This window comes from Schistocerca gregaria, chromosome 1 (genome assembly GCF_023897955.1).
Source record: "Schistocerca gregaria isolate iqSchGreg1 chromosome 1, iqSchGreg1.2, whole genome shotgun sequence".
In the NCBI taxonomy this organism is placed as follows: Eukaryota; Metazoa; Arthropoda; class Insecta; order Orthoptera; family Acrididae; genus Schistocerca; species Schistocerca gregaria.
Genome location: NC_064920.1, coordinates 162878545 through 162904745, shown reverse-complemented (window position 1 = coordinate 162904745; position 26201 = coordinate 162878545). Strand labels below are relative to the sequence as shown.

The following is a 26201-nucleotide window of genomic DNA, read 5'->3' as shown; positions in this document are numbered from 1 at the left end:
TTTAAACCACTTTCTAAAGCGATACAAAAAATGCTTTCTTCATGAATGCGTTATATTGAATAAGTTTATTCAAGTGCTATGCGATATATACACTACTGGCCATTAAAATTGCTACACCACGAAGATGAATTGCTACAGACGTGACATTTAACCGACAGGAAGAATATGCTGTGATATGCAAATGATTAGCTTTTCAGAACATTCACACAAGGTTGGCGCCGGTGGTGACACCTACAACGTGCTGATATGAGGAAAGTTTCCAACCGATTTTTCATACACAAACAGCAGTTGACCAGCGTTGCCTAGTGAAACGGTGTTGTGATGCCTGTGTAATGAGGAGAAATGTGTACAATCACGTTTCTGACTTTGCTAAAGGTCGGATTGTAGCCTATCGCGATTGCGGTTCATCGTATCGCGACATTGCTGCTCGCATTGGTCGAGATCCAATGACTGTTAGCATAATATGAAATCCGTGGGTTCAGGAGGGTAATACGGAACGCCATGCTGGATTCCAACGGCGTCGTATCACTAGCAGTCGAGATGACAGGCATCTTATCTTCATGGCTGTAACGGATCGCGCAGCCACGTTTCGATACCTGAGTCAACATATGGGGACGTTTGCAAGACGACAACCGTCTGCACGAACAGTTCGACGACGTTTGCAGCAGCATGGAGTATCAGCTCGGAGACCACGGCTACGGTTACCCTGGACGCTGCATCACAGACTGGAGCGCCTGCGATGGTGTACTCGACGACGAACCTGGGTGCACGAATGGCAAAACGTCATTTTTTCAGATGAATCCAGGTTCCTTTTACAGCATCATGAAGGTCGCATCCGCGTTTGCCGACATCGCGGCAAACGCACATTGGAAGCGTGTATTCGTCATCGCCATACTGACGTATCACCCGACGTGATGGTATGGGGTGCCATTGGTTACACGTCTCAGTCACCTCTTGTTCCCAATGACGGCACTTTGAACAGTGGACGCTACATTTGAGATGTGTTACGACCCGTGGCTCTACCCTTCATTTGATCCCTGCGGAACCCTACATTTCAGCATGATAATGCACGACCGCATGTTGCAGGTCCTGTACGGGCCTTTCTGGATACAGAACATGTTCGACTGCTGCCCTGGCCAGCACATTCTACGGATCTCTCACCAATTGAAAACGTCTGGTCAATGGTGGCCGAGCAACTGGCTCGTCACAATACGCCAGTCACTACTCTTGAAGAACTGTGGTATCGTGTTGAAGGTGCATGGGCAGCTGTACCTGTACACACGATCCAAGCTCTGTTTGAGTCAATGCCTAGGCGTATCAAGGCCGTTATTACGGCCAGAGGTGGTTGTTCTGGATACTGATTTATCAGGATCTATGCACCCAAATTGAGTGCAAATGTAATCACATGTCAGCTGTAGTATAATATATTTGTCCAATGAATAGCCGTTTATCATCTGCATTTCTTCTTGGTGTAGCAATTTTAATGGCCAGTAGTGTAAATTATATGTATTGGCATATAGCAGGGTTCTAATGGCAGACAACTGAGGCTTGGAGTGCATTGACATACTCGTCAAGTGCTGGTTTATACGGCATCCGATTCGATCAGTGGACGGATCTCATGTTAATGTCTGTCTCCAATTTCATATTCCACCATCTCGATGATTCCTGACAAGTTGGGGCTTGCAAAAGTACTTAGTCAGCGAGTCAGTAGTGACGCAATCTCATATGTATTACTCACTTGGCAGAAACTCATGTGTGCTTTTCTCAGGAGAGGTTGAGGCTTGGAAGAATGACTAGTCTGCGATATCCTGTTTGCTGCTACCGAATCGACATGTGTGTCTTATTACGCCAAACAAATGCCCTACAGACTTGTAAATAACTGACATAGTCAGCATGCAGAGAGCGATATGTAAACTTGAATGCTGTAAATTTTTTATTAATACTTGGACTGCCAAGGAAGACGGGTAGTTTAGCTCACCTTTTGAAAGTATAGTAATCTAGTCAGTTTCCTTATATTTTAAAATTTTAAATAAATATTTATCGTGTTTGATAATTCTTCTGCTAGGTTCCTTAAAAGTTTTAAATATTTCATCTAAACTTCTCCCAGTAGTAGATGTCACTTTACCATTGAAGGGTTCGGTGCCTTACTTACACATCAGTATCTGCGGTGCCTTACTTACACATCAATACCTCCTTACAAAGTATGATGAGAATAAAAGTCATAACAATGAACGAAATTTGCACTTTTTGTATTTTTCCGTTGGTCATAAAGTCGGTACAACACGTTATTGGAACTCTTTTGATATCGCTAAGAATATGCTAAAACGCATTTTCAGGCTGTTATATACTGTTATATACTTCAATAACAATTAAGGAATTTTTTTTAAAAAATTCCGGTTTCGCACAAAGCCCGGTCTCCCTCCCTTGGTAATACGCGGTAAGTAACATGCCTTGGTATTGCTGGAGTTAAAATCTTTATTTGGAAAGGTTGCAGTGTGGGAAAAAGTGATTACTAGTGTCAACCGCTTAAACGCTTAGCCGCTTGACAGTTAGTTATATTCAGTGTTGACATCCTTATGGAAATATCAACTTACAAATACAGTTGTGTTTACAATCTGCATATGTGGAATATTCTATGGAAACGTTGTTGTAGCTAATTGAATGTGACATAAGTCATACTCCCCGGCCATAATGTCAGCCAAAATTTCACTGACTTTGTGACAATGCAGCATGACTTAAACGGTTGAGACTAGTACTCACTGTTTTCTATATCTTGATTTTTGTAAAATAGAATTTAATAAAAAATCTACAACATTCTATGTGTCATAGTATGACCCTTTAATATGTACTGAGTGGTCGGAAATTCCCATTACAAACTTCTAGGACTTGTAGTGTGGAGTGAGTACATAATATTTTGAACAGGAACCCGTGTTCACAGTTCCACTCATTAATAGACAATGAGACTGCTCGTGCACTTGTTGACGAGTTCTCATCAACGTGAAGCGCTAACGCCTCTACCAGTTCGGGCGTGTGGGGGCTTCCCTGGAGCGCCAGTCATGCCTGCCGCTGGTAAAGGTACCCTTTCCCGAAACCGCTGCGTGATTGTGGCGAAAAGGGGATGCGATTTAGTCTGAAGTTGTGGAAAACTATCTTGATAAAGGCGACGAGCAGCTCTTCCATTGTCGTGAGGTTCTCCATTCAGTAAGATAATGTCGGCGTTTTCTGCAAACTTGTGCTCAACCATGTTCAAAAATGGTTAAAATGGCTCTGAGCACTATGGGGCTTAACTTCTGAGGTCATCAGTCCCCTAGAACTTAGAACTCTTAAATCTAACTAACCTAAGGACATCACACACACCCATGCCCGAGACAGGATTAGAACCTGCGACCGTAGCGGTCGCGCGGTTCCAGACTGTGTAAGTAGGCTGTTTAGGTTTTTTTATTGGTAACGCCACATAGCGCTCTGTATGAAAAATCACTGGCTCTGCTGTGTGCAGTCAGTGGCTGGTTGGCATTGTTGTAATACTCGCCATTGTAGTGTTGGGCAGCTGAAGGTTAACAGCGCGTAGCGCTGCGCAGTTGGAGGTGAGCCGCCAGCAGTGGTGGATGTGGGGAGAGAGATGGCGGAGTTTCGAAATTTGTAAGACTGGATGTCATGAACTGCTATATACATTATGACTATTAAGGTAAACACATTGTTTGTTCTCTATTAAAGTCTTTCATTTGCTAACTATGCCTATCAGTAGTTAGTACCTTCTGTAGTTTGAATATTTTATTTAGTTGGCAGTAGTGGCGCTCGCTGTATTGCAGTAGTTCGAGTAACGAAGATTTTTGGTGAGGTAAGTGATTTGTGAAAGGTATAGGTTAGTGTTAGTCAGGGCCATTCTTTTGTAGGGATTTTTGAAAGTCAGATTGCGTTGCGCTAAAAAAATATTGTGTGTCAGTTTAAGCACAGTCATGTATAATCGTTCAAAGAGGACGTTTCAACTGAAGAACATAGAATAGCTCGGCCACCCCGGCCGGCTCAACCACGTTGCTCCAACACCGACAGATGCGTGAATGATGCTCAACCAAGTCAGTGAGGTAGGATAGAATGTCAAATGACATCAGCCGATCTGACGTAAGCAACCATCACTATGACTACTCTGTTGCAAACCTACCTAGCAAACAGGTTTTCAAACGGCTGTAGCAAGAAAACGTTACGTTTCCGGACATGTGTTCCTATTCAAAATATTACGTACTCACTCCCCTCCACAAGTCCTAGAAATTTGTAACGGGAATTTCCAACCACCCTGTATATATAGCTGCATCATTTACACCATACTCCGAAGCCACCTAATAGTCTGAGGTGGAGGGTACTTCAGATACAACTAACCCCCTCTTCCCTGTTTCACTCGCGAATGGGACGTGGCAGGGATTACTGTGCCTAAGTCGCTGAATTAGTTGTAAATCCTCGAATTTTCTCGTCTTGATCGTTTTGGGAGGCAATAACATGTTGTCCAACTTTTCCTGGAGAGAACTCTATAGAAATTACAATAGTAAACGTCTCCGTGATGCACAAAGCTTCTGTTGTAACGGCTGCTAGTGGGGTTCGTTGAGCATCTCTGTAGCGCTCTCCCGCCTACCGAACGAATCCCGTAAGCGGATACGCCGCTCTTCGGTGTGTCTTTTCTATCTCTTCTATCAGCCCTACCTGGTAAGGTTCCCAGATTGATGAACAATACTCAAGAATCGGTGAAATAAGCGACTTCTAAGCCAGTTCTTTCCAGGATGAATAACATTTTCTTAAGATTCTTCCAGTGGATCTCAGTCTGGCATCTGCTGTTCCCATCGTTTGTTTTATGTGGTCATTCCACTTAAGGTCGCTCTAGATACGACGGTCGCTCCAAAAGAAATGCACACTATTTTTTTTAATCCATCTTTTATACCACATGTTTGAAAGTTTTACAGTGTGTAGATACATCCTCTAGGAACAATATTTTCATTTCTCCACGTAATTTCCATCCTTCTCAACTGCCTTACGCCATCTTGGAACCAGCGCCTGTATACCCGCAGGTAAAATTCTAGTCCAACGTGTTGGAGCCACTGTTTCGCACCGTGCACAAGGGAGTCATCATCTTCAAACCTTGTTCCACGAAGAGAATCTTCCGTTTCCCAAAGAGATGATAGTCGCATGAAGCCAGGTCAGGACTGTAAGGAGGGTTTTTCAGTGTTGTCCATCCGAGTTTTGTGATCCTGGGAACCCACATGGCACAAACCTTTTTTAACGTCAACACTTTAAGTATTCTGCAAACCCTTTCTTCCCATATCCAATCGTAGCGTGACAATTCGTTCACTGCGATGCGTCAGTCAGCAATCACCAAGTCGTTAACTCTCTGCACATTGTGTGGAGTGTGTGCAGTACAAGGCTTGTCGCTGCGAGGACAATCCTCAATATTGCCGTGCCCGCTTTAATCACGTAACCTGCTTCCCACAGACTAACTGTGCTGCGATCGAGAGCAGCATCTCCATACACCTTTTTCAACTTCCTGTGGATGTTTCCCACTGTCTTGTTTTCACAGCAGAGGAATTCAATGACAGCACGTTGCTTCTGAGGAACGTCAAGTGTAGCAGCCATCTTGAAGACATGGTGCGACGGCGCCACTCACGGGAACAGGCTGAACTAAGTTTGAAAACAAGCGGGAAGGATGTGTCTACACACTGTAAAACTTTCACACATGCAGAATGAAAATTGTATTTTTACAAAAATAGTGCGCATTTCCTTTGGAGTGACCCTAACAGTTACTCGTAAATGTTTTACGGTAGATGCTATTTGCAGCAATGCGTTATCAATAGTGTAGTTGTACATTCTTTTCCTACGATGCTAAATATGTTACATGTATTTACATTCTGGGACAGCTTCCATAGCCTGCAGCACTAATCAATGCTCTGTGGGTCATTCTGCAAGTCGAAACTGTTTTCTGGCGCTGCTACTTTCGTATAGAAAACCACATCATCTGGGAACAGTCTCAAAGAGGCGCTTTCTACTACATCATTTACATACATTGTAAACGGTAACAGTCCTAGCACTCCAACTTGGGATACTCCGGAAAATACATCTGCCGATTTCGTTCTATTAAGAGCTATATATTCAGTTCTATCTACAAGGAAGCCTTAAATGCAATCACAAATCTGGTCAGATACTCATTAGGAACGTATTTTTTTTCATTGAATGGCAGTGCTGTTGATTGGCAGTGCGGGACAGTGTCAAATTCGTTCCTGAAGTCAAACAGCACGGCATCAGCTTGAGTGGCGTTGTCTACAGCACTATGGATCTCATGGAGGAACAGAGCGATCTGAGTTTCACCAGATGTCTATTTGTAGAATCTACGTTGATTTTTAGAGAGAAGATTTTAATTCCCCAAAAACATCATATGCACGTCATTGGCTGTGTCTGTTGCGATCAAGAACGTATAGTGCAGATCATGCATATACATAGCTTCCAAATATTTAAGGGACGTGCTCACAAATGGATGAACGGAGGCAGTGCAAGAATTCAGGGGACGTGTTTTTTCGTAGCAGCGGTTTATTTGTTCCACAGTCTTATACTCAGAGGCTGTTTGCCAAAAAAAATCAGCTACAATTATAGCAAATTACATAAAATGCTCAATACTTTGCTGGTAATTGTGTAAATTAAGGTACAGTACTTGAAAGCAGCAATTTTGAACCATTAATTATAATAATATTGGAAACCATTTTCTGGTGGATAACGCCCTATCACATACTCAATTCGCTTCGAAGAGTGGCTAGACTAACGTTTTTCCGTAATTTTGCAGAATTTACCATGTCGTCATTAATTTATATACGAGCAATGTAATGTCAAAGTATCATATGTTAATATTTCCACCCATTTTGCAGTATATACCACGATGTGGTTAGTTTGTACACAGCGTAATGTCAAAGTGCCTTATCTTGTAAATCACGGTAAAACTTGCAGCAATTTTTAGGTAGAATAGGTCTGCTACTGATGGCCTCACTACAGTGTTAGAACCTAGCATGTAACGGTAATAATAATAAAATTAATTTGTTATTATTAGTTGTAACAAGTACCTGCACACTGGTCCTCCACTACAGAGCACATACCTCTAATGGACAGCAAATCGTCCAAGAACAGTGGGAAATTGCGGTCAATGGCCAAGAGCACGTCGTTGACAACCGATTGGCCGAGAGCAAAGTGGTGGATGAAGGAGCTGTTGAGGAGAGAGTAGGAGGGGAGTGCGAAGGAGTGAAAAGGAGAGGACAGGGGAAGGGCGAAGAGGCAAGGAGATGAGCATCGAGGTAGGAGATGCGAGGAGAAGAGAGACGAGGTGAGTTCGGATAGGGGAGGAGGGGGAGGAGAGGGCAGAGCTAAGGGAGGTGGGGCAGGGTGGAGGGTTGGGTCAGGTAAGGAGAGGTGAGTGGAGGTTCTCTCTTCAGAGATGACTTTTCTAACATTTTCGTTGGATACTCTGAATATGCATGATCCATACTATGCGTTAGTGATAGTAACCGATTAAGGAACCCACAGACTTCCATATGTCGTTTCTGGAGAACAAAAATGGCCTCTGCAAAGATCAACATAGCTTCTGCAAACAGATGAACATAAGCTAACTATTTTTAGTATAAATAAGATATAAATGTATATGTTGTATATAAAGGGGAATGTTGTTATCAAAAATCTCAAAAAGTACTCAACAGACCTACTTCAAAGTTTTGCATGTTACTGCAGTAAAAGTTTGGACATATAAAGGATATGTATATAAGGGAAACGTTGTTAACAAACAGGAAAATTACATACATTTGGCCTATTGGCTCATATTACGATACTGCTACAGGATCTGAATTTGCATTAACAGTAAACAAGGCTCAAGATTATAGAGCCGTGACTTCTTCCGATGCTCTTGGCAGGATACTTTCTCTGTCCAATTTACGCGCTTTGCGGCGCCTTGGCTGTTTAGCGCTCTCTATTTAGTGCGGTCACGGCTAGCGTGTTAGAGGAGACTCGGTCGGGGCAGTGACGGAGTCTCGGTTGGCGGCAGTGACAGAGGGAAGACAGTGCACGGAGCATCGCGAATAGGCAGTCGGCGCTCGGTGTGGTGCGAGGACGCACTGTGTTGACATTCCGGCGCCTGGCTCTGAGTCGTGTCTGTCTCGAATCCTGAGGAGAGCGCGGGAGTTTAGTCTTGCGTGCATGTTAACGGCGAGCCGGCCGCCGTGGCCGAGCGGTTCTACGCACTTCAGACCGGAACCGCACGCCTGCTACAGTCACACGTTGGAATCTTGCCTCGGGCATGGATGTGTGTGATGTCCTTACGTCAGTTAGGTTTAAGTAGTTCTAGGGTACTTATGACCTCAGATGTTAAGTCCCATAGTGCTTAGAGCCATTTGAACCATTTTTTGTTAACGGCGGGCTCCTAGACTAACTTTAAATGGTAAGCCATTTTGTGGTGGAACTTTTTGATGTCATTGCTCCGTGCAGCCACTTTGATTTTCGCTATTCATTCCTTAAATCACTTGGATGTGGGTCCAGGATACTTGGTGTTGTAAGTCCATGTAACTGCTCTGTGGTCTGGTTCCGTTGCACTAAGTATGAACGATGCTCGGCGATTCCTTTTTTTTTGTTATTATTTTTAATGTGTTAAGTGGTCAGTTTTATGAATCTGTATAAAACCTCAGCCGCCAATTTAGATCGGAATTGCCTATCTTCTTTTAGTTGGCAACTATAATATTAACAATTTTGCCCCGTCAAACGGTGCTTTGGTATTTAAAGTTGTGTGAGGATTGTCTTGTCATTATCACCTCGAAATAGTTGTGGTTTATAGTTTTATCAAGTAAAATTTCACGTCGCTGGAGATTGTGTGATGAACTATTGCTTTAATAGTAACTGCAGTTGTCACACTAGCTACTCTGGGCTTGGCTGTTGGTTTTAGTGTACTAGTGAACTGCGTATTACATTAATACTGGGTTTGTGTGTTCCAGTAGTCGTTATTGGTGTGCGCAGGTCTTCCTCCCTGTTGTTGTCACTTGAGGTCTCGATCACGGAATTCAGACGACAAACGTCGATAATGCGCGGATTACCGTGCAGATCTTTCAGGCTATCATTACAGCATATTGCCAAAGTTTTTCATAATACTTAATTCACGTATTTATGAGGTCTTGTTATTTCAGTATTTTATGAAACCTAATAGCTTTTGTAAATTGTTATTTTTCATATTCACAAGGCCTGATAATTGACTAGTAAGCTCAGATCTCTAGTCATGTTGAAGGTATATATGTGTAAAGTAATTGTCTTTATTAATTTGAAGTAGGGCCCATAAGGCTGTTTTACTTTTAAATATTTTTGAATTATTCTCATTGGTTTTATAAAATTGAATAATTTGCCATTGCAAATACTAATTCATCATTGTGTTATCACTGCTCTGTTTTAATTAACGTGATGAAAATAAATTTTTGTATCCTCAAATGGGGTCAGCATTCCACTCCAGCAGCCCATGTGCCCTGATACCATTCCTAAACCTTACCAATCCTAGAGAGGGAGGAAGAGGAGACGGACAGAGGGGTTGGTGGAAATGGATACAGGAGGTGAGGACAGAGAGACGGTGCAGGAGAAGATGGAAAGAAAGGGAGGAGCAGAATTTGGACAGAGAAAGGGGGAAAGAGAGAGGCAGCAGGAGGTGGGGTGAGAGGTATTAGGAGTTGATAGACAGAGAGAGGGGTTAGAAGTTGATGGACAGAGAGAGGGGTTAGGAGATGATGGACAGAGAGAGGGGTTAGGAGTTGATGGACAGAGAGAGGGGTTAGGAGATGATGGACAGAGAGAGGGGTTAGGAGTTGATGGACAGAGAGAGGTTCAAAAATGGTTCAAATGGCTCTGAGCACTATGGGACTCAACTGCTGTGGTCATAAGTCCCCTAGAACTTAGAACTACTTAAACCTAACTAACCTAAGGACATCACACACATCCTTGCCCGAGGCAGGATTCGAACCTGCGACTGTGGTAGTCGCACTGTTCCGAACTGAGAGCCTAGAATCGCTAGACCACCGCGGCCGGCAAACAGAGAGAGGGGTTAGGAGTTGATGAACAGAGAGAGGGGTTAGAAGTTGATGGACAGAGAGAGGGGTTAGAAGTTGATGGACAGAGAGAGGGGTTAGGAGTTGATGAACAGAGAGAGGGGTTAGAAGTTGATGGACAAAGAGAGGGGTTAGAAGTTGATGGACAGAGAGAGGGGTTAGGAGAGGGGAAGGAGGAGGAGATCGACAAAGGCAGGGGGAGGAGGAGATAGGTGACTGGACGGAGCCAGAGTAACACGTGGCAGGTTGCGACTAGTAAACAAGTAAGTAAGGCGAGAGGGGAGACCTTGAGGCCCTGGCACTCGATGATGCGCATGTCGGCCGGCACCTTGTCGCCGGCCCTGAGGTCGACCACGTCTCCCAGCACGATGTCCTCGGCGGACACGACCAGCTTGCGGCCGTCGCGGATGACGGTGGCCTGCTCGGGCAGCATGCTCTGGAACGCCTCCAGCACCTTGCCGCTCTTGCTCTGCTGGTAGTGCGTGAAGAGCCCCGTGATGATCACCACCGTGACCAGCACCACGCCCAGGTACAGGTGGTCGTAGTCCGCCTCGATGCTCTGGATGCTGAACGTGATGAAGCACAGCAGCGAGCCCACCCACAGCATCACCGCGAAGCCGCCGAAGAAGTTCTTCAGGAATCTGATGAACCTGTAAAGGGGGCCAACCGTGACCAACTTGCCCCAATTTCCTACCTTCCCCGCACAACAACAATTAGTCCAACTACTTAGCCGCCACTGAGAGGACCATCTGGTATGCGCAAACACACTGCTGGCCATTAAAATTGCTACACCAAGAAGAAATGCAGATGATAAACGGCTATTGATTGGACAGATATATTATACTAGAACAGACATGTCTTTACGTTTTCACGCAATTTGGGTGCATAGGTCCTGATAAATCAGTACCCAGAACAACCACCTCTGGCCGTAATAACGGCATTGATACGCTTCGGCAATGAGTCAAACAGAGCTTGGATGCCGTGTACAGGTACAGCTGCCCATGCAGCTTCAACACGATACCACATTTCATCAAGAGTAGTGACTGGCGTATTGTGACGAGCCAGCTGCTCGGCCACCATTAACCAGACGTTTTCAATTGGTGAGAGACCCGTAGAATGTGCTGGCCAGGGCAGCAGTCGAACATGTTCTGTATCCAGAAAGGCCCGTACAGGACTTGCAACATGCGGTCGTGCATTATCCTGCTGAAATGTAGGGTTTCGCAGGGATCGAATGAAGGGTAGAGCTAGGGGTCGTAATACATCTGAAAGGTAGCGTCCACTCTTCAAAGTGCCGTCAATGCGAACAACAGGTGACTGAGACGTGTAACCAATGGCACATCACACCATCACGCCGGGTGATACGCCAGTATGGCGATGACGAATACACGCTTCCAATGTGCGTTCACTGCGATGTCACCAAACACGGATGCGACCATCATCATGCTGTAAACAGAACCTGGATTATACAAAAAAGTGACGTTTTGCCATTAGTGCACCCAGGTTCGTCGTTGAGTACACCATCGCAGGCGCTCCTGTCTGTGATGCAGCGTCAAGGGTATCTGCAGCCATGGTCTCCGACCTGATAGTCCATGCTGCTGCAAACGTCGTCGAACTATTCATGCAGATGGTTGTTCTCTTGCAAACGTCCCCATCTGTTGACTCAGGTATCGAGACATGGCTGCACGATCCGTTACAGCCGTGCGGATGAGATGCCTGTCATCTCGACTGCTAGTGATACGAGGCCGTTGGGATCCAGCACGGCGTTCCGTATTACCCTCCTGAAGCCAGGGATTTCATATTATGCTAACAGCGAAGCAGCGAAGTCGCGATACGATAAACCGCAATCGCGTTAGGCTACAATCCGACCTTTATCAAAGTCGGAAACAAGATGATACGCATTTCTCCTTCTTACCCGAGACATCACAACAACGGTTCACCAGGCAACGCCGATCAACTCCTGTTTGTGTATGAGAAGCGGTTGGAAACTTTCATCATGTCAGCACATTGTGTGAATGCTCTGAAAAGCTAATCATTTGCATATCACAGCATCTTCTTCGCGTCGGTTAAATTTCGCATCTGTAGCACGTCATCTTCGTGGTGTAGCAATTTTAATGGCCAGTTGTGTAAGTCAGCGAAGGATGGAAGTGACTTTAGGGTCTAACGTCCCGTAATTAGGGACGGAGCACAAGCTAGGAATTAACGTAAAATGGGGAAAAGGAATCGTGCACGCCTTTTGAAAGGAACCATCCAGCAATTTGCCTGGAACGGGTTAGGAAAATCGCGAAAAATCACTATCAAGGTGGTCGCACTAGGGTTTTAATCGACGTCTTAACAAATGGTAAGTCCAGTGTGCTAAACACTTCTCCACGTCGCTCGGTTCATAAGTCAACAATAAGCACTTCATTTAACATATTCGTTTAATAGAACAGAGTGAGTTAAATTTACGTTAGTGTATAACCCAGACAATACGAATTATCTTACAACCGATTACAGTTTAGAATCCATGTGAAGATATGTCTAACTGAGGAACAGGAGGAATATCGAGGGTCGCTCAACAAAGTTTTTTGATTTACTCTTTAAATTCTCTTATCTGTGCCAGACAGGTCTTCATTACATCTGTACCTGTCTGTTTCACTCTTTTCGGCGAATTTTTTGTAGATATTGTGTTCAACCTTGACATTATAACTGTTCTTTTGACTGTTTATTAATATATGAGAAATTCTGGCAACAATGAAGTAAATTAATGAGGGTGTATACCTTTTATAAATTTCTTAAGACCTTCTGCCACATCAGATTTAATTCTTATGACACAATTCTGTATTCTGAAAACCTTTCTTTTTCGTGAGTTTCGAAGAAAACTCTGACTACATAATGAACAGAAGTGTGCAGAATAATCTAGTTTCCTCAATTTTCCTTCGCTTATACTTTTATTCTTGCTCGCCACAAAAAAAAAAATGGTTCAAATGGCTCTGAGCACTATGGGACTTAACTTCTAAGGTCATCAGTCCCCTAACTACTCTAAGGACATCACACACATCCATGCCCAAGGCAGGATTCGAACCTGCGACCGTAGCGGTCGCGCGGTTCCAGACTGTAGCGCCTAGAACCGCTCGGCCACCCCGACCGGCTTGCTCGCCACAAATGTGACTACTAACTCGCTTCGCTATATGTAAGTGTAAGCTTTTTCAAATTATATTGCGCTATTTCTGTAATTCAAAACCAGGACGCACTCATTATTTTTGTAATTCAGTTTCTCTACATGTTATACCTGAAAAGTAATGCCTCTGAATGTTTTATGTGAATATTCTTAAAGCTTTTTAAACAAAACAAACTTTAATACTTCTCATCTACATATTTATTTATCAACATTGTAGTATGGGATCTTGTACGAGGGCATGCTGAAAAGTAATGCCTCGGGATATTTTATGTAAATACTTTCAAAGCCTATTAAATATAACAAAAATGATTAACAGTCTACATCTTTATCTACATATTTAGTCCTCAACATGGTCGCTCGCCCCGAACACGTTTTTCCCAAAGAGAGTTTGTTAATACCGTCACTGCAGAATGTTTGACTTCGTTGACAGATAATTATAATAATAATAACAATAATAATAATAACGATAATGATAATAATAATAATAATAATAATTATTATTATTATTATTATTATTATTATTATTATTATTATTAACGATTAACTATCAGTAACAAGCCTCACAGAAAATTATTTTAGGTCGAAATTCAAGGTTTCCCAAAATGAGTGGCATTGTTTACCATAGCTTTATAAAAGCAGCAGTTATTTTCGTTCAGATACGAGTGCAACTTTGTAAACTTTTTTATTTATTAAAAAACGGTTATACGGCCGTACATCTAAATCTGTTATTAAAATCGCTTGATGAACCCGAAGACCGCAGAAGTAGTTTCATCTTTTCATGCAAATGGTCCAACTGCAACCCTTAAGAAATTACACTGTTTTCTTTTTATGACGTCACAAATATAATCCAACAGTAAGAGTCCCTCCTCTCTTGGGGAAACTGTTAAAAATGCGTCTGACAAATGTCTGACCGTGTTTTTCTTCAGGTTGTAACAGTAAACAGACTCAGAATGTCCGCATTATCAGCGTACGTAACGGTTCTTTTACAGCTAAAAGTAGTCTTATAACGTCATCCCAACTTAATTCACCTTAAATGTGTACTGTGGCTGAAGCGCATAGGACTTTAGCTATCCTGTTCGATTACTACACCACAGACGCAGTGCATGGGAGACAAGAAACTCGTACTCGCGAAGTGTCTCCACATCAAAGCCCCGTCCTGTTATTCAGATTTAGGTATTTCGTGCTTGCACCGCATCATTTCCGATGGAAGCTGATTTGTTCGTTATGCAAAGCCACAAACGACTGTTTCCAAACTTTAATTAGGTTAACTGTTTCCCCGTTTCCAACAATGTCGATACTGAATAGCATTATACTTCCTTCTCCCTAGTTTGAAACTCATACGGTGTAGTTGCACCGATTCAAGGCATCCGTTGTCTTGTGTGTGCTAATCACAATGTTAAGGACGTTTGAGTGCCAAGTAACTTTCCCAGAGTAGCATCTGAAGCTTTACTAGTTTACGCCTACCAGCCCTTCTGATTTAGTGCTTTAATGGAAGTTTTCTCCCTTGTGTTCTCAACGTCTTTCGTGCAACGTTACGGACAGATGATGTTCGAATACACAGCTGGAGTAGGGTGTCCATTCGTCCCGTTTTTCCCAGGACAGTCCCGTGTTTTAACAAAATGTTCCGCTGTCCCGAAAGTTTTTTGGGGCATGTTCAAATGTCCCTTTTTTTTATTCCGCTTGGCTAGGGAATTTTACGCTACTGGTTGTTTGACTTGCTATTAACTGCGCAATTATTTACGCTAGGAAGTGTGTGATGACTTTTAGCATACCCCAAACATATACTGAACTGTCAAAAATCGCAAGTAATTTTAAACGCACTATAGGTTACGAACAACAACAAAGATTCTTCTCTTCTAAATCGATCCTTTCGGTCCAGAGATACTCTCTGGCTTTCGTCACCACACAGTTAATGTTTTGCACTGTGAAATCACTGTTTCATTATGCCAAAACGAAAGTGTAATTTTAACAGCAATATAAAAAGCGAGTTTCCTTTTTTGATTGGTAGGGAAGAAACCGTAGAATGTACGTTGTGCAGATCAAAATTTGGTATTGGTCATGGTGGAAGGTCTGACATTGTGAATCACAATAAGACGAAGAAACATCACATGAGTGATCAAACGAAAAGAGCAAATTAATTGCGTGAGTGACTACTATGTAAACTTAAAATCAGTAACAGAAATGGTTAGGCAGTTGGCAGCACAAGAAGCTACGTTTGCATACCACAGTGCAATGCATAACCATAGCTTTAAGTCAATGGACTAAATTCACATGTGGACACACAAAATGTAATGCAATCATTTCAAATGTTATAGCACCGTATGCAGCTCAACAGGTTTTAAATGAACTGAAAGTTGCTCGATTCATTTTTTTAATGATTGATATATCGAATCATCTGGATATGAAGTTGGTTTCTCTCCTTATGAGGTATTTTCACCCTGAAAATGGCATCACGGTGAAAGTGCTCGAACTGGTTAATTTAGCTGGAGAAACTTCACATTTACTTCAGAATTACGTGCTGGAGGTTTTAAAGAAATATGATCTTGAGGGAAAGGTGATTGCAGTTTCTGCAGACAACACTAACACCAGTTTTGGTAGTAAGTAGAGGAAAGGAAAAAACAATTTGTTCTATAAACTGTAACAGGACAAAGTGAATAACACAGTAGGTGTTGGCTGTCCAGAACATGTGGTGCACAATTCCCTACAAACTGGCTCAGATTGCCTACCCATCGACTGCTGATCTCTATGTACATTCTCATCAGAAGGCAGTAACGACACTGATTTCCCTAAATGTAGCAAACCATTAACTAGTTGCCTTTTGCGTGGAAGCTGTTCAAAATATAAGGTGAACTGCAACAAAAACATTGAGTTCAGTAAGTCATTAGACACGCACATGTTTATTCTACATAATGTGTAGTGATACTCCATTGAAGTACTTTCTGCAGTACTGCTACACGGAAGCCTTTAATGCTAATGTATATTTTGTACGAATCCTTCATGAATGGACGACACAAAAGCTGTTACATCTAATGACAACAAATATATGCCTACAACGAATATTGAAATGATTTTTCGAGAATTCTAAACATTGTCGTTAAGTGTAAAGTTGTCATATTCACATTCACCACTACCACAATGAAATCATTGAACACTGTGCCGTTAATGAGTAGTCGATTTCCATTCCACACGTTTGTGAATAACTGAATAAGTATACATAATTACAACATATTTCTAAGGCACTTTATAAATCTACATCTGCATCTATATTCTACAAACCCCTGTCAAGTTCATGGCAAAGATACATTGCATTGTACCGATCATTAGGGCTTTCTCCCGTCCCATTCACTACAGATAGCGGGACGAGTGTTGCCTCTGTGAGTGGTGTAATTACTCTAATCCCATTATAAGCGATACGTAGGGCATTGTAATATATTCCTAGATTCATTACTTAAAGTTGGTTCTATCAACCAAACACACTATAAATAAACGCAAAATATATCTATTTAAAACAGCAGATAAAAACTCTCTTGATGCTGCCCTAAGACTCTCCATTCCTTCCAAGCTAATTATGTAAGTATAGACCAGATATGACTCAAATTCAAAGATACAGTATCGACAGCAATAGATAGATTCATACCGCATAAGTTAATAAGAGACGGGACTGATCCACCATGGTACACAAAACACGTCAGAACACTGTTGCAGAAGCAACGAAAAAAGCATGCCAAATTCAGAAGAACGCAAAATCCCCAAGACTGGTTAAGTTTCACGGAAGCTCAAAATTTAGTGCGGACGTCAGTGCGAGATGTTTTTAATAGTTTCCACAATTTAATATTGTTTCAAAATATGGTAGATAACCTAAAGAGATTCTGGTATTATGTAAAGTACACCCGTGGCAAACACAGTCAATGCCGTCACTGCGCGATAGCGATGGAAATGTTACCGATGATGGTGCGATTAAAGCGGAGTTACTAACTACAGTTTTCCGTCATTTCTACACGAAATAAGACGAAGTAAATATTTCAAAATTTGAAACCAGAACATCTGTTAGCATGAGTTACATGAAAGTAGATATCTTATACGTTGCGAAACAACTCAAATCACTTAAGAAAGGCAAGACTTTCGGTCCAGATGGTAAACCAATCAGATTCCTTTCAGAGTATCCAGACACAATAGCGCCTTTCTTAGCAATCATATACAACCACTCACTTGGTGAAAGGTCTGTTGCTAAAGACTGGAAAGTAGCACAGGTCACACCAATATTCACGAAAGGAAATAAGAGTAACCCATCGAATTACAGTCCTCAATTTGCAGTAGGATTTTGGAGCATATACTGTACTCGAACATAATGAATCGCCTTGAAGGAAATGAGTTATTGATACATAACCAACACGGATTCAGAAAATATCGTTCTTGTGCAACTCAGCTAACTCTTTATTCCCATGAAGTAATGAGTGCTGTCGACAAGGGATCTCAGATCGATTCCATATTCCTAGATTTCCAGAAGGCTTTTGATACTGTTCCTCGCAAGCGACTATTAATCAAGAGAGGTCACAGTTCATAGTGATAGACGGTAAATCATCGAGTAGAACAGGAGTGATATCTGACGTTCCGCAAGGTAGTCTCATAGGCTCTCTGCTGTTCCTGATTTACATAAATGATCTAGGTGATAATCTGAGCAGCCCACTTAGATTGTTTGCTGTAGTTTACTGTCTGGTAAAATTATCAGACGTTCAATTCCGACTACAAAATTATCTAGAGAGAATTTCTGTATGGTGCGAAAAGTGGCAATTGGCACTAAACAAAGAAAAGTGCGAGGTCATCCACATGAGTACTAAAAGAAATCCGTAAATTTTGGGTATAAGATAAATCGTAGAAATCTAAGGGCTGTCAATTCGACTAAATGCCTAGGAATTACAATTACGAGCAATTTAAATTGGAAAAGGCGAAACAAAGACTGCGCTTTGTTGGCAGAACACTTAGAAGATGCGACAAACCCACTAAAGAGACAGTCTACATTACACTTGTCCGTCCTCTGCTGGAATATTTCTGCGGGGTGTGGGATCCTTACCAGGTAGGATTGACGGAGGACAGCGAAAAAGTGCAAAGAAGGGCAACTCGTTTCGTGTTATCGCGCAATAGGGGTGAGAGTGTCACTGATATGATACGCGAGTTGGGGTGTCAGTCACTGAAACAAAGGCGGTTTTATTTGTGGCGAGATCTGTTTACGAAATTTCAATCGCCAACTTTCTCTTGTGAATGCGAAAATATTTTGTTGACACCCACGTACATAGAGAGAAATGATCATCATAATAAAATAAGAGAAATCACAGCTCTAACGGAAAGATTTAGGTGTTTTTTTTTCCCACGCACCATTCGAGAGGGGAATGGTAGAGAAGTAGTATGAAAATGGTTCGATGAACCCCCTGCCAGTCACCTAAGTGTGAACTGCAGAGTAACCATGTAGATGTAGAAACCTTCCAAGTAGGATTTCACGGCATAGTTTACATGTATCTGCAAGCGTTTGCTATTGCAGTAGTTCAGTTCCTTCAGCATATCCGTGACTGTCCCACGGGTCAAACAAACCTGTGACCATTCGTTCTGCCCTTCTCCATGTTTGTTCAATAACCCCTGTTAGTCCTATTTGGTACAGGCCCCACACACCTGAGTAATATTTGTATTGGTTGGGGAGAGTTGTATGCAGTAATTGTCGTTGAACCGTGACAAAAATTGTCTGCCCAGGATTGCGTTCCTGCATAGATGTGTGCGTGTTAAGAACGTTGTGGCAGATTTAAAACATGAAATCCATATTAATGTCTTTTAGTTAAGTGTGCAGCTTGGAAAATTACCTGTTCTCCCCAATGATGTACAATAATGCCGTCGCAGCTGCGGCGGCTATCCTCTCTTCGTGCTGACTTCGTCCCCGAAAGTGGCCCGTTTAAACATGCAATCCTTGTCGCATCGGGAGAAGGAAATTAGGACGTAGCTTGGTATTAGAATGAAAACTTGCGCGGTCCGCATATTACAGCTTTTACTAAACACAGTACTGAGCGAGCGTTATTACAAATGTTTTTCTCGCACCAACTCAAAAGACCGACAGACACCGATATCGGTGAAAAGAAAAGACAAATGAAGTATATAAAATTATTACTATTTCTGTTCATCAATTTTTCGTTAGCGTAGATATAGTCGTGCCATCGGCCTTGCCGCACTGGTAACACCGGTTCCCGTCAAATCAACGAAGTTGAGCGCTGTCGGGCTGGGCTAACAATTGGATGGGTGACCATTCGGTATGCCGAGCGCTGTTGGCAAGCGGAGCGCACTCAGCCTTGTGAGGTAAACTGAGGAGCCACTTGACTGTGGAGTAGCGGCTCCGATCTCGGAAACTGACATACGGCCGGGAGGGCGGTGTGCTGACCACATGCCCTCCATATCCGCATCCAGTGACGCCTGTGGGCTGAGGTTGACAAGACGGCCGGTCGGTGCCGTCGCTGCCGTTGGGCCTTCATGGCCTGTTCGAGAGGAGTTTTTTTTTTCGTATATTTAATCATACATCCCTACGATAACTTCGGCGTACGAAGACGGCGCGATTTTTTTAAAAATATATTTGTAGGCCGTTTAAAGAACCTACACATACTCCGGTATGAATCGGACCAGTGTTTTGTATGCAGTCTCTTTTGTATTCTAATAATTGCAGTCTAAAAAATGGTTCAAATGGCTCTGAGCACTATGCGATTTAACTTCTGAGGTCATCAGTCACCTAGAACTTAGAACTAGTTAAACCTAACTAACCTAAGGGCATCACAGACATCCATGCCCGAGGTAGGATTCGAACCTACGACCGTAGCGGTCGCTCGGCTCCAGACTGTAGAGCCTAGAACCGCATGGCCACTCCGGCCGGCCAATGGCAGTCTGCCATCTGCTTTATTACGTCTTACTGCATCTATGTAATCATATGATTTTACATCCCAACAAATTGTTATATCCAGATATAACTGTGACCCATTGATTCTAGGCACAGGAAACTACTTTCAATATGTGCACAATTTTACATTTCTGAACATTTAAAGCAAATTGCCAGACTTTGCACAATTTTGAAATCTCATCAAGATCTGATAATATTTGCACTTGTCCTTTCAGACAGTCGTCTGCAAAAATACTGTGGTTACTATTAATGAGCCGGTCGCAGTGGCCGAGCGGTTCTAGGCGCTCCAGTATGGAACCGCGCGACCGCTACGGTCGCAGGAACGAATCCTGCCTCAGGTATGGATGTGTGTGATCTCCGTAGGTTAGTTAGGTTTAAGTAGTTCTAAGGTCTAGGGGACTGATGACCTCCGATGTTAAGTCCCATAGCGCTCAGAACCAGTTGAACCATTTTTTTTTACTAACAATATTGTCTGCGAGGTCATTTATACACATTATGAACAGCGAGGGTCCTAACAAGTGGACCACATCCGAAGTTGCTTCTACATCTGTCGATGACTTTCCATCCAAGGTACGTTGTTGCCTCTTCTCTACCAAAAAGTCCTCTATCCATTCACTAATTTCGCTTGGCACCCGTAGGATTGTATTTCTGATAATAAGCGTAACTGTGGTACTGGGTCAAACTCTTTGCTGTAATCAAAAGATACTGTAGCTGCCTGACTGGTTTGATCCATGGCTATCAGTACGTTACGTGAGAAAAGTGCGCGTTGGATTAACGTGTTCGACTTTTTCGAAATCCATGCTGGCTGGCATGGGCTGAAATCGAGGAGGTCATTCTGTTCGAGATACCACCTTACATTTCAGTTCAGAATATGTTCTAAGATTCTGCAACAAATGGATATCATAGATACTGGACGGTATATGTGTTGATTACTTTTTCTGCCTTTCATGTAGACTGACGTATCATCTTAGCCGTCTTTCAACTAAAGGGCACCGCTTTTTGTTCAAGGTATGCGCGGTAAATTGTGGTTAAAAGCGGGAAATCTCAGACTCTTCTGTGAGCGACTGGAAACTTTATTTCCACAAAGCAGCGCTTACACACGACCAGAATTTCTTTTGGGTGTTGTGAAAGATCTTTTGATAATATCCTGCTACAGTAGTCACGGGAAGCTTCGCGCATTCCTCTCTTGACAGCCAAACGTGTCTCATTCAACACCTTGCGCTTTTTTTTACTTATCGTGAGATAGAACTTGTTTCTTAAGGATTTTCTTTACAGCGATTGCACACTGTGAAGGGTTTCTCCTATTAAGAACTCTTTTATGGGTACATATCTATCCAGTCCATTGTCTACCATTCTATAAAGCTTCAACCATAGATCCTCTAGTGCTCCTGTCGGGTGCTCAGCGTTTCAAGCTGCTCACCGAGGATGACAGTGTTACATAACCGTTTTTGTCAAAATCAAACTCTATCAAACTAATACACATCTAAATTAATTTGCAACTAGAAATGAGAGAACAATTATGGGTAGAATTAATACCGCCGCGCGCAGTGGTCGCCTGGTCTAGGGCGCCTTGCCACGGTTCGCGCAGCTCCTCCCGACGGGTGTTCGAGTCCTTCCTCGAGCATGGGTGTGTGTGTGTGTGTGTGTGTGTGTGTGTTGCCTTCAGCGTAAGTCAGTCTAAGTTAGATTAGGTATTGTGTGAGCCTAGGGAACGATGACCTCAGCAGTTTGGTCCCACAGGAACTTACGGCTAATTAAAAAGAAAAAAGAAAAAGTGAATACCAGTGGGTACCATGCCTAACTCCCGAGTTTCCATAGCAATTTCTTATTCTGAAGGACTGATTAAGTGTGTAGTTGGGAATCCTATGGCCTGCATGTTGAGCAGAAGCCAACCAAACAGGCGAGAGTGAGTCAGTGTCCGGACATCATGCAGCCTTCCTCCTGTTCATGTTGGGAGTTCGCCTGCGGCAAGGACATCGGGTGCTAACAATGATGGGGAGCACAGGATCGCAAGACCGTGCCCCCTGCAGGAAGCCAGTATTCCGGGAACCGCTAGGCCCAGGACGGTGCAAAGGTATGACCTCTGAAGTGGTGTGAGAGGCTATTCAGATCTTTCGTGCTGAACAAAAAGACATACGCACGCATTAGGCTGGTACAAAGTTAGTGCAGTTGTTGTTAACTCTGCTAATAAACAGTGTGATGGATATTATAATTAAATTCTGGGACTGGAGAAACCAACTCACTTGTGTGTACATGGAGGGGTCCTGGTTGGCTGAAACGTGAAATTGGACAGATGCTGAGACAGATATTGCCTGTTTCTGAACTCCAGCACCAAAACTCCACGACTGGTTAATGATATTAAAACTGAGTATGGAAAGGAGTTTGTTTCGTGGTTAGACTGGACTTGATTGTTTGTCACTCGGAAGAATCACTGTCATTAGTGATCAACAACATGTGCAAGGCTCACACCCAAAAAGACAAAGTGAAAGTTCTTCTTCGTGCTGGGAGCGCTCTGTTGAACTTACTTTCATCTGAGAGTCAGCAGGGGATGCTTCATGCAAGAGACCGACTTCGATTCTGGACTCTGAGGGAGAGCAGCCTTTGGTGCTGGCCAGATGACAAAATTTTCAGCCACCACCACCGCCATTCGTGGGTACTGATAACACTAAGTATGGTGAGCAACTGCAGTGTTCGTGGACTGAGCTATAGACTGTATGTGAAGATTTCAGACATATGAAAATGAATGCTCCAAACTAGCTGCAATATGGTAATATACGACGGTTGGAACTTAAATAGTGGCAACTATTTATTTACAGCTCGTACAAAATAGATACTTGTTTCAAAGTTTTACTGACCTTCAAAGTAGTCACCAGCATTGTGTATACCGTTGCCAGCTATGTGGAAGTCGTAGGACACTCTTAGCAGTGCGACGCGGTCTGTTGCGAGACGAATTTGGAGCAGTTCTGATGCGAATGTCGTGAAGTGTTTCCTTCAGTTTAGAAACCGAGTTGAACTTACGAGGGCTTAAGTCAGGGGAGTGCAGTATTTGGTATAGCACTTAGCAGCCCCATCAGTCAAACAAATCAGTAAAGCTTGCACTGTACGTGCTTGTGCATCGTCCTGCGAAATGATGGCCAGGTCCTGCAGAAAGTGAGATCACTTCTAAGCTGGTCATAGGTTGTGTTCCAAAAATACTCTTTGTGCAGGACCTGACCATCGTTTTGCAGGACAAGGCTCAACCACGTACAGTGCAAGCTGTTACTGATTTGTTTGACTGATGGGGCTGTTAAGTGCTATACCAAATACTGCACTCCCATGACTTAAGCCCTCGTGAGTCCAACTCGATTTCTGAACTGAAGGAAACACTTCACGACATTCGCTTCAGAACTGCTACAAATTCGTCGGGCAATAGACCACGAAGCTCGAACTGTCAAAACAACTGGCACTGCTAAGAGTATTCTACGACTTCCACGTCGCTGGCAACGGATTATACACAATAGTGGTGACTACTTTGAAGGTCGGTAAAACTTTGAAACACTATCTATTTTGTACGAGCTATAAATAAATAGTTGCCACTATTAGAGTTCCAACCCTCCTATTTCTTTAAATACCTTACACGTCAGTCCTGTTTCGGCTTATTACCATTGTCAATAGACGTCTAGCTCGAAAAAACAACCATAATAACATCTGTAGTAAATTTTCCCTGACATGTCTTGGAACGAATATTACTTTTTGTAGTTACAAAACGTAATAAAACGTTTTTGTCAGGTATTTCGACAGTTCAGTTTTGACATTTCTCTACTGCTGGTCCAGTTGTATTGCCACTACGTTCACCTAATCTAAATCCCATGGATTTCTTCCTGTGGGGACTCCTGAAGGAGCATGTATACTCTAACATGCTGCACTTGTTACTGTTAGTTGCAGCTGTACTGCGAAGGGTCCAGAGTTGTATGTTCCGGAGGGTTGCGCAATGTTTGGACATGCAAGGAGGTCGCTTTGAGCATCTGTCGTTCTGAGAACAACCTATTCTGTTGCGAAGATCATGCAGTCATTAATATGGATATTATTATTGTCACTGGTTTCTAATGTGTGACATCTGGATACTCATGTTACATGTATATAAATGAGAAGTAGATATTGCGTCAATGTAGTGTGCTATCATCTTTAGCATGTCGAAATTCGTATTGTTTTTTGTAGTTTTTCTATCCCATGACAGGTCATTTGTTTCAACAGTCTATTTCTTATTGAAAATGGTTCAAATGGCTCTGAGCACTATGGGACTTAACATCTGAGGTCATCAGTCCCCTAGAACTTAGAACTACTTAAACCTAACTAACCTAAGGACATCACGCAGTTCCATGCCCGAGACAGGATTCGAACTTGTGACCGTAGCAGCAGCGAAGTTCCAGACTGAAGCGCCTAGAACTGCTCGGCCACAGCATTCGGCTGTTTCTTATTTGTCTAACCACGTATTTGTTATGTTCAGCCTTACAAAATGTTGTAAATTTCGGATACATGTGAACTAACAAACGATGTATATTACAGTATGCAATGTCAGAATGAAATTAATAAATAAAAAAAATGCTCCCCGATCCAGGATCGAACCACCGACCTCCTGCATGCTAACCCAAATCCCTATCCACTGTGCCGATTGTACAGCAAGAGCAATAAACGCTAATACAGGTAGTTATCATACATGTGGTTACAGTGTTGCCGGATTGCCACTCTTTAATATCCTTTTCCTGCCGTATGTACTCACCGGACTACATTTTTTGACAGAATCGCGCTGATAAGTCCGAGAGCGCGAATTTCGCTTGACCCTGTATATGGAGTTGAAGTACCGGAAGGGCGCCTCGCTGCTTTGTCGTGTGCCTAGTTAACTTGTTTACCATTTCCCTCTTCCTCAGCTGTCCGCCCCGACAGCTGAGTGGACGCCGGCACAGTAGCTCAGCGTGTTCGGTCAGAGGGCTGCTCGCCCTCTGTAATAAAAAACTGAGTAAAGGAATCAACGATCAACTTCGACGTCCCCCAGACCAAACGCAACGAACAATACCGAAAAAAATTGGTCATGGTGACGGGGTGCCGTCCCACGAGTCCTGATTCGATTCCCGGCTGGGTCGGGGATTTTATCCGCTCAGGGACTGAGTGTTGTGGTGTCTCCATCATCATTTCATCGGCATCCGGCCCGCAGGTCGCCCAATGTGGCGTCGAGTGTAATAATACCTGCACCAAGGCGGCCGGACCTGCCCCGTAAGAGGCCTACGGGCCAATGACGCCAAACGCTCATTTCCATTTCTCTTCTTCAGCTGATTACCACCGTGCTGCCCTACGTACTCGCGACTTACTTGTTCTCCTGCGGCGGCCTCTTGAGCTTGTTGGGCCCGTACATGGAGAGCAGCAGCGCGGCACGCTCGTCGCTCAGCCCGTTGTCTGGGTCCGTGTGGTGCCGCTGGTAGAAGATCCGCAGCGGGATCAGGTGGTCATCGATGAACACCTCGCGGTTCATCTCGATCGATCACTCAGCGCTGCAACACAAATACATTTCCTTTACCTCAAACAATAAATTCAGTTGGGTACAACTCTTCACTACTTACTTCAAGTACATTTTTTTTATTTTTTAAATGAAAGTAGTCATTGTGAGTGCAGCGACAATAAAGGAGTTTCACTGCTCTCTGTACATCATAAGATATGCTCTAAGATCTGGGAAAATAGGTTGATAAAGTAGATAAAAGACATATTAGATGAAAGTCACCCTGTCTCTTCCAATCAGAAGCACCCAAGATCTCATCTTTACACTTGGAATATCTAGTCCAAAAGTCATCTTCCTCGTTGTCGTCATCAACAAGGATTAAACCATATCTTGTCATTTCTTTCGTCAGCTCTCTAGCTCTGTCCATGTTTCTTTCATTATCAACCCACCACCCTTATTTCTTGTATTGTCTTATACTTCAGAAATATCTTTTGTGCTGTTTTCATGCTTTCTTATTACATGCTCTTTCCGTTTGTTATCGTGCTGTGCTATTCCTTTGTT

General features: G+C 43.1%; 1 protein-coding gene across 1 annotated transcript in view; it reads right to left on the bottom strand.

The window, feature by feature from the left end:
- Nucleotides 1-25676, bottom strand: part of LOC126335542 (sodium/potassium-transporting ATPase subunit alpha-like) — a 154299-nt gene extending 128623 nt beyond the window's left edge. The window contains exons 1-2 of the mRNA XM_049998975.1: nt 25516-25676; nt 10375-10738 (exon numbers count right to left, since the gene is read on the bottom strand). Of these exons, the coding sequence (XP_049854932.1) occupies nt 10375-10738; nt 25516-25676 (525 nt within the window). The remainder of the gene's footprint in view (nt 1-10374; nt 10739-25515) is intronic.
- Nucleotides 25677-26201: the final 525 nt, after the last annotated feature.